This window comes from Pipistrellus kuhlii, unplaced genomic scaffold (assembly GCF_014108245.1).
Source record: "Pipistrellus kuhlii isolate mPipKuh1 unplaced genomic scaffold, mPipKuh1.p scaffold_m20_p_5, whole genome shotgun sequence".
Lineage (NCBI taxonomy): Eukaryota > Metazoa > Chordata > Mammalia > Chiroptera > Vespertilionidae > Pipistrellus > Pipistrellus kuhlii.
In genome coordinates, this window is record NW_023425551.1 from 56,662,516 (window position 1) to 56,672,863 (window position 10,348).

Sequence of the window (10,348 nt, forward strand, 5' to 3'; positions counted from 1 at the left end):
GTAAATGGTTGTTAATGTTAGCTATTATCACTATTATTATTATCATTATTCCAACATTCTAATTGTTGCTATATACTTGACATTAGGAGATTAGCTGGCTTTAGCATCATTAAATTTTCATATTCAAAGTATATTCCAATATTAAAACAAGTGAACTACCACTATATTACTTTTATTTTTTCCATCACCATTTATCCCTCTATGACCTCCTCCACCACCACAATCACCACACTGTTTATTTCAACATGACTTTAATTCAGATTTTGATGTCAGGTGACATTAAACTTTTAAAACAGAAGAGGACTAATATGGACAGATTGAGTGTCCAAAATTCATATATTGAGGCAATAATCCATAATGTAAGTATTTGGAGATAGGGCTATAGAAGAAAATTAGTTCTGGGGGAGGCCATAGTGGTGGGGCCCCCATGATGGGACTGTTGTCCTTATTTATCAGGGTATAGAGAGACAGAAGCTCTTCCTCTCTCTGCCATGTGAGGAAAACAGAAAGAGGACCCTCACCAGAACTTCACCTCTCTAGTGCCCTGACTTTGGACCTTCTAGCCTCCATAACTGTGTGAAATATATGTTTGATGTTTAAGCCCCCCAGACTAATACCATAGACTGAATTGACTAAGGCAGCAACCTACATAGAAGTTATTATCACATTTTCTGGTGTATAAGAGGACCCCCTAATTTTACAGTTAAAACATAGGTTTAGGCCTATATTCGCCTATTTTCGGGATATACTCGGCGTGTAAGACGCCCCCCGATTTCCGGTTGACATTTTTTCATTTCAAAAGTCGTCTTATATGCCGGAAAATACGGTAAAATAAAATTAAAAAGCAAGAGTGAAATCCTCGCCCAGCTGGCGTGGCTCAGTGGTTGAGCATCAACCTATGAACCGGGAGATCACAGTTCGATTCCCAGTCAAAGCACATGCCCTGGATGCAGACTCAATCCCCAGCAGGGGGCATGCAGAAGGCAGCTGATCAATGATTCTCCCTCTTCATTGATGTTTCTATTTCTCTCTCCCTCTCTGTTCCTCTCTGAAATCAATAATTGTATATATTGTGTGTGGGGTTTTTTTTTTTTTTAAGTAAAGACCTCTACTATAAACAAAACTGGCCTATAATGAGGAAAAAGAGTCATTGAGAAAGTATTATGTGCTGAGACACTTAATAATATTCAAAGAAATAAAAGATACATTTTGTCTCTACTCAAAGCAAATTTACATATTCAATAGTACCACAACACACTCAAACAGTAATGTACATGTAGACACTAGTTTTTTATTATCTGGGTATGTTTAAATCTAATTCAGGCTAGATTCTAAAAATGTAAATCACAACCTTAATTCTCCACATCTAAGACTCCTGTTTGGGTTCAATGGCCTAAAAGTTTTGAATTCAGAGGGGAGATAAACTGCTTAAAATCAAATTGACCTTCTGCTCTGTGGAAAATGAAAATTACTGATTCTCCAGTTCAATTTCTGGGCTCCTGAGTCCTTTCTTTAACAAATACATCACAAAATTCAGAGCATCACCTTAATATATTTAACCAGAATAATAAATCAAATTCTAACTAGTGCTATCACTTAATCAATAGCTTCAATACACATAAAGGAAGTTATAGCACAGAATAATTGTTGAGATTACTTAGTTAGCTACTATGGAAATTCCTACCTCAAAGATCTAAACATAACTGCAGGTCCTATATTATAGTAAAACTGGACATTTTGCAAACATTATCAATTTTTAAACTTGAATTCATAGTTGTCGGGGATTTTTTTGTGTTTTGTTTTGTTGTTTTTTTGTTAATCCTTACCTAAAAATATTTCCCATTGATTTTTTAGGGAGAGTAGAAGAGAGGGAAAGACAGAGAGAAACATTGAAGTGGTAGGAACACATCAATTGGTTGCCTCCTGCATGAGCCCCTATCAGGGTCTGGGCCAGGGAGGAGCCTGCAACCAAGGTATGACATGCCCTTGACTAGAACAGAATCAAAGCTGGGACCCTTTGGTCCACAGGCTGACACTCTATCCACTGAGCCAAACCAGCTCGGGCAAGCATGTCAAACTCACGGCCTGTGGCCACATGTGGCCCATAACAATATTTTTGTGGCTCAGCCAATATAACAGTATGTAAAAAATGTTTTAATAAAAATTTCGTAACTTAATTTTTACAATATCCTGTAATTATTAATAACGAACTACAACATTCACTGACTGATTATTATAATCGTGTTGCGTTCATTTCCCTTACATGCAGGCACACCATTTCAGCCAATTGCCCATCATTAGCCTTGGACTACTTGTGTGCAACAGGAAATATTTCGCTTTTAGAAAACAAGAAAAATAGGTTTATTTGCACTACGCTTATTAATTTGTGCAGTTATTCGGTGCCTGGTAAGTTAATGTTCAAGAAAAAAAATGTTAACTTTTATGAAAATGTTCTATTATTTTATATTAACAATTACTCATTTATTTCAGTCCTTTGTATTCAGCATGTCTCTATCAAAAGAGACCTACATTTCTATGAAAATTGAAGCTTTTGTCTTTTTGCGGCCCACATAAACTTAAACCTTGTGTATTTGACCCGTGTTAGCCTGTGAGTTTGACATGCTTGAGCTAGAATCATAGTCACTTTCATAAAACCAAGCATTTCATCAAGATCTCTGCACCAAAAACTAGAGAATATTGCTGAGAGACATTAAATACCTAAGTAACTGAAGAGATTAGCCAGAGTATTTAGATAGGAAGATTCAATATTGTTAAGCTGTCAATTGTCAATTTATTTTCAGATTCAATGCAATAGCAAATGCAATAGCAATGCAATGCAAATCCCAACAGGTTGTGTGTGAGTGTATAAGTGTATGTGTGTATGTGAGCGTGTGTGTGAACGTGTGTGGTGTGTGTGTGTGTTTGTGTGTGTGTGTGTGTGTGTGTTTGAACTGACAAGCTGATTCTCAAATTTATATGGAACTACAAAAACTAACATAGCTAAGGCAAAATCAAAGAAGAATAAGCTAGAAAATGTACAGTCAGATATCAGGAATTTTTATAATATAGTATTTGTTGGTATACATGTAGATAAATAGATCAATGAAACAAAGTATCTAAAAACACTTTGCAATTCTGATCTCCTTGTTTACCATGAAAGGGCCACTGATATACAATGGGAAATGAATCATCTTTCAATAAATAGTTCTGAGTCAATTGGATCTCCATGTAGGAAAACACCGAACCTTGACCCTTATCTCACACTATGCACAAAAATTAATTAGAGATTATCTTAGACCTAACTTTAAAAGATAAAAGATAAAACAATAAAGAAAAATAACATAAAATCTTCATGAACTTGGAGTAGCAAAGATTTTTTAAAAGGGATGTAGAAAGTACTAATTATAAAAGATAAATTGGACTTCATTAAAATTAAAATATTTTTTAATCAAAAGACATTAAAAGAGCAAAAAGGCAAGCCACAGACTAGGAACTACAGACTATTGCAACACACATCCTATAAAGTATCTTATCCAGAATATACAAAGACTCTCACAAATCAATAATAAGAAGATTGAAGCCCTATTTTGAAAATGCACACACACACACAAACACACACAAGCACACACACACATACACACACACACACACGCGCGCACGCAAACACAACTTAAGCACTTCACAAAAAAGAATATCCAAATTGTCAACCAGCATATGAAAGATTGCTCAACATCTTCAGTAATCAGGGAAATGCAAAATCAAACCCCAATGAGATACAAGTAAATGACTAAAAATTAAAGAACTGAGTGCTGATGAGGAGGTGGAGCAAGGAGAATGCTCCTACATTGCTTGTGGGAGTAGAAACAGGACCACCACTTTAGAAAACTGTTTGGCAGCACTTACAAAAATTAAAGAACTAAGTGCTGATGAGGAGGTGGAGCAAGGAGAATGCTCCTACATTGCTTGTGGGAGTAGAAACAGGACCACCACTTTAGAAAACTGTTTGGCAGCACTTACAAAAGCTAAATATACCTGAACTCTAAGACCTAGATATTCAATAACCTAAGAGAAATAGAGAAAGCACATTGGACCAGAATATAACAAAAATAATACAGAAAAGTGATCAAACAAGAAAAAAGAGGGGGAGAGGAAGAAAGCTATTTTAAGAGAGAGATCACAAAAGGTCACAGAATCTTCACTGCTTATTTTGTTTCCAAAGCTATTCCTCCACAGGAGAGAACACTGGTGGAGGAGCAATGCCTTTTCTGAACATCTGTGAAGCTTTTCTCCACTTAGTCACAAAGTGCCTTGGTCAGCAGCACCATGCTTACATGTGCCATACTCAACATGAGAAATTCTTGAAAACACAAAATAATATTTTCTATATGACAGCATACATTTTACTCTGAATTTCAGAGTGCAATGTTTGTCAATTGGTAAAAGCCAAATTTCAGAATGTATTTTTTTCTTGAAATTAATATAAAACTAATTTAAAATGGTTTATGTGTATAGTTTGGAATCCAAGTTTATAAACAATTAAATCTAAATACCAATACTTAACTTGAAGTTTTATCATAAGTAAATATATATATATTTAGTTGGCATTCTATCATATTTCTTTGTATTTAGTTGTGTGGGTTTATTTTTTTGTTGGTTTTGTTTTTTGATGCTTTTCCTTATTCTGCTTAATGTTACTGTTGATGATAATTCGATATTTTATCTTAAAGGGAAAGAGAAGAGTAAGAGAAAAAAGGAAACTTTAATTAATTATATATATAAAAGCCTAAGTGACTGTTACAACCAGTTGACCGAACGACCCATCGACCGGTCACTGTGATGATGGGGCAGATGCTTAATGCAAGAACTGCCTCCTGGTGGTCAGTGTGCTCCCACAGCCAACCTCTCATGGTCGGGCAACTTCCCGCTGTCTCTCCCTGATCAGGGTCCCGCCGCCCCACCCCCAGCTAAGGGGCCCCCATCTGTGCATGAATTTGTTTTTGTTTTTTTTAAATATAATTTATTGATTTTATACAGAGAGGAAGGGAGAGAGATAGCGAGTTAGAAACATCGATGAGAGAGAGTCATTAATCAGCTGCCTCCTGCACACCCCCTACTGGGGATGTGCCCGCAACCAAGGTACATGCCCTTGACCGGAATTGAACCTGGGTCCCTTCAGTCCCCAAGCCGACGCTCTATCCATTGAGCCAAACTGGTCTCGGCTGTGCATGAATTTGTGCACTAAGCCTCTAGTTTGATACTTAAGTAGCTATCACAGAAGAAAGTTTTAAGTAACTGAGTACATTAAGTTTTGAGTTGATCTACATGCTGTATAATTTTTAATACAACTCTCTTCCCCACCGTCTTTTGACAATTAAGTTGAAACTGCCACATTCAAACAGAAGTTCATCTGTAGCATAAAAATACGCAAATATGCCTTATCTCATATTCTCCACATAATGGTACAATTGATGAAAAACGTGAAGCAAATTCTAAGCAGCCTCATGATTTTAAAATTCAAGTTGTTATTGAAGCACTCCATATTTCACTTGAATTCTGTCCCAAATAGGACAATATTCGAGTAATTGTTAAAGATACCATAGAGTCAACGTAAAGCAATTAAAAGACTCGATTCATCCTTCATATGTTTAGGTTTAACAGTAGACTGTTGACAACTTCAGACTCCAGAGCTGAAACCTTAGCCTCTCCCTCAGATTGGTTATATTTTATTTTTAGATGTAATCACTTCCCTCCGGTAAATGGTTAGTGACCGCATGCACAGGTCTGCACATGAGGAAACTAAAACTGGAACCTGCGCTGTGAATCAGCGACACAAGACGACGATGCCCGTTGGGACATCATCTTCAATAATCCTCATGACAGTGCTGTGGTGACACGGTAAGCAATTTCCATGGCACGAGCAGTATGTATGACTTTGCGGGCACCTACTACCTAATGGCATGATAAAAACCAACCCTTACTCTTGTTCTTAATGTCCTTTAGTACTTTATGTTATGTGAATCCTGTTAGAGTTCAGATTGATTTTGAATTCATACTCTTATCAGATAGATTAAGTTGGTAAATTAATGGGCCAGCATACATACATTTTTGTTGTCCTACATACGGTATAACCTGATAAAAGAACTGAGATACCAATGCTGCAAAAGCAAAACATTCAGGGGAATCCCAAGCTGGAAAGTTTCAGTTATGCAAGATGATTACGTTCCAGAGATCCACTGTCCTACACTGTGCCTATAGTCAACACTGCTGTATGATTGATTTAGACATTTGTGGAGGGTAGATCCCATGTTAAGTGTTCTCACCCCAATAAAGGAAAAGTTATTAAAAGCAAAATAAATAAATAAATAAATAAATAAATAAATAAATAAATAAATAAAATAAATCCAATAGCATAAGATGTAAGAAAACCAACGCCATTATGCTAACGGTGTTTTCTTTAGACATGCTGCATTAGATTGACCTCAGGAGCTTGCTAAACATGTAAATGACTGAATCCCACCCAAGGCTGACTTGCATGATGGGAATTTCTGAGACTGGGGCTTGCAAATCAATACCCCTAATGATACATGCTCACACTGAGACTGGAAATCCACTTTTGCAGATCTTTCAAATAATTATCACCAAAATCATTTATTACACACTAGCATGTGCCTAAAAACTGTGTTCTACTTAATCAGAGATTCATTTTCCTTTCTAACCAAAAACAGTCCTGTTACCTCTCAGTAGCAATTTGCTTTCTCTCTAGCTCTCTTAAAAGAGTCATAAATGAATCCAAAATAGTAACAACTTTGTCAGAATAAACTCCCCTGCTCCATGTACTTCTTTTTACCATGAGTCTTTCTTGATTTCTTTCTCATTAAAGAAAGAGTTCCCCACACCCCACACCAAAAAAAAAATTGACAGCCACAGAATGTCATTTATACAGTGGTAGGATACACAAACTTTCATGTAAATTATTTTAGGAAATGTACTTCCTGCCAAATTAATTTAAAAAAAAAGAGTCATAAAGACTCACATAACACTCAGAAATTAAAATTTGTTATGCTTTATAAGAGATTGCTTTTATTTTATGTGTGCCTCACACTCAAAAGTTTCTATCAGAGTGTATTCATACATGTTTGGCAAAAATTATTAAAGGATATACTTAAAAGAATAAGCACAATGAGACTCGTACTCAGTATATATCATCACATGTGACCATAATCAGAATATATGTAATTGCACAGAAGGAGAGTTGAAGTTTCTTTTTGCTTAGAAAATGGCTTTTTCAACTTTTACTTATGAGGTACATCTAGATTGGTACCTTACACATACTCAGTGTTCAAGAAAAACCTTCCAAATTGGTCACATAATTATTTATAAAGATTAGAGGTAGAATTAAATGTTTCAAATTGCCTTCAAGCCCTTTGGAAATATTTATGAGGTTGACAATCTAACAATTACAATTAAATATTACCTACTTAGTTGAAATCTTTTGTTCACCTCATCTGAGATATTACAAAACTGATGTATAATTAAACGACATTTCCTTTTATATCTCCTATTCTGTTTTTCACTTTTTCCTAATTAAGATTAGCTATGTCCCCAGTTAATCCTAAATGGTGATGAGTTTCTGTACTTATAATTTAAATAAATTCAAATAATTTAAAACTTAAAGGAGAAAGGGAGAAATATACACACAGAAATGAACACAAATATATGTATATTTGCAAATATCAATGCGAGAAAGAAAAGGCATTTAGACCAATATGATATGCATATGGAAAAAAAATGAGGTAATTTTAGGAATTCTCAATGTTCAAATGAAGGTGAATGGGGAAAACAATATATTATTTATTTTGTCTTAATAAAGTTAATCCCTGGCCTCTTCAACTTTAACAAGGTTTATCTTCATGATTTGAAAAATAATTTAAAGGCTATAAATAGCATTTGATGACTGGGAAAAGAGGGAGCCTGGATACCTGGCTTGTCCCTGACCGTCACGGAAGTGGAAGCAGGAAGCAGGAGCACTACCGCGCAGAGCCAAAGTTTCCAAGAGCCAGCGTGACTCATTGTGCTTCGAAACCACGTGAACAAGTGACCACAGATCTGAAACAGAACAAGATATTAGAATTGAGCTTATTATGTAATTCCTCTCATTGTATCTCCAGAAAATCCTCATCACCAAAAAGAGCATATAATAGATTTTTACATTGTGTATAATTATATACAGTTGTCTTTGGTATCGATGGCAGATTGATTCCAGGACCCCCAAGGATACTAAAATATTTGGGTGCCCAAGTCCCTAATATAAAATGGCATAGTAATTACATATCTATACTAATAAAAGGGTAATATGCTAATTAGACAAGACAGACCGGACATCCTTCCGGATGTGCTTCCTGACAAAGCCGGGGGGTGACTAGCCTGCAAACCACGCACAATCCCTCGACCAGGCTGGCCCTACCTCTGAGTGGGGACCCCCACCCTGATCGGGTGCATGGCTGGTGTGCAAACCACCTGTAGACCCTTGCCCAGGCCGACCCTGCCACCCAGAGGGCACCCCCACTCCAATCAGGATGTGGCCAGCCTGCAAACTACTCGCAGCCCCTCATCCAGGCTGGCCAAACTACTCACAGCCCCCCAATGGGTATCTCCCACCCCAATCTGGGGCCCCCTTCAGGGAAGGCCAACCGGCCACCACCTATGCACCAGGCCTCTATCCTATAAAATAAAAGGGTAATAGGGCCCTAACGGCAGGACAACCAGAACAACTGCTGGACCAATCACTATGAGGTACACTGACCACCTCTTGGTACCTTTCCCCAGCCAGCAGGCTCCAATCGCCTGATGGCCACCCATGACAGGGACGGGGCCAGTGAGCAGGCAAGAACAGCCAACCTCTCAGTCCCTTCCCCTGCCCGTCAGGCACTGATCACCCAATGGCAAATGGGGAACTGGGGGTGGGTGGGGATGGGGGATGGGCTGGCTGCGGGCAGCTGGGGAAGATGGCCCTGATCACAGGCCAGGCTTAAATACCGTACCTACACACAGATTTTATGCTCCAGGCCTCTAGTCCTATATAATAACACCCTAATATGCAAATTGACTGTACAGCCAAATGACCGGTAGAATAATCAGTTGCTATGACATGCACTGGACACCAGCATTCTCTCCAGCAGTGCACTAGGGTTCGATTTTCTCCACATCCTCACCAGCACTTCTCATTTCTTAATTTGTTGATATAGCCATTCTGACAGGTGTGAAGTGATCTTTCATTGTTTTAATTTGTATCCCTCTGATGATCAATGATTTTTGAGCATTTTTTCATATGTCTCTTGGCTATCTGTATATCCTCTCTGGAGAAGTGTCTATTTAGGTCCTTTCTCATTTTTAATTGGATTATCTGTCTTGTTTGTTAAGCTGTATAAGATCCTTATATATTTTAGATACAGTATTAACCCTTTGTCAGATGTCTCATTGCCAAATATGTTCATAATGTATCAACATATACCTTAATATGTATGAAAAAACTCTGAATATATTTTCAGATTAGTTCCTAATTATCAGTTTATACAGCCTTTTATAATTTAAATTTTGTCTTCTTTTAAAAATGTTTAACATCATACCACTTAAAATAATTTTTATATTTTATTGTTTTTTAAATCCTAGTAAATGACACCTAACATAAAATTTAATATTGTATATTTTAATGGCATTAAATAACTTCACATTGACCTCTAATAATCTATATGTGCAGATGGTCTACATATCACTTCATTTGACTGGCTTATTTCACTTAGCTTATCTCATATACCACTTCATTTGAGTGGATTCAACACAGTGCTTGGCAAGTGGCAAATTCAAGTTTTGCTTTTTGCTTAACTATTTTGTTACTGGACTGAATAATCACTGCTACTGGAGTAATTACTGCACACATAAAAATATTTTTTCATCTATTTAAAGTGTAAAATGGATCTATGCAATGCCCAACACATGTGAAACTGCCACTAACATCATATTTAATATTAATGTAAGAATCACCACCATCCATAACTTTTCATCTTGCAAAACTGAAATTCTGTAACTCCCCATTTCTCCCTTCCCTGGCCCCTGGCTACCACAATTCTACTGTCTATTCTACAGATATGTCTATTCTAAGTACCTCATATAAATGGAATCACACAGTAGTTATCCTTTTGTGACTTTATTTCATAATTTATCAAGGTCTATCTATGTTGTAGCATGTGTCAGAATTTCCTTCTTTATTAAGGCTGAATAATATTATACAGTATGTTTATATTATATATTGTTTATCCATTCACCCTTTGATGGAAGTTTGGTTTCTCCC

The 10,348-nt window shown here is 36.8% G+C and overlaps 1 protein-coding gene across 1 annotated transcript in view; it reads right to left on the minus strand.

Moving 5' to 3' along the window:
* The window catches only part of COL19A1 (collagen type XIX alpha 1 chain), a 250,774-nt gene extending 242,667 nt beyond the window's left edge, over positions 1-8,107 (minus strand). The window contains exon 1 of the mRNA XM_036414901.1: positions 7,980-8,107. Coding sequence (XP_036270794.1) covers positions 7,980-8,070 — 91 coding nt within the window. The 5' untranslated portion in view covers positions 8,071-8,107. The remainder of the gene's footprint in view (positions 1-7,979) is intronic.
* Between the last annotated feature and the right edge of the window lie 2,241 nt (positions 8,108-10,348).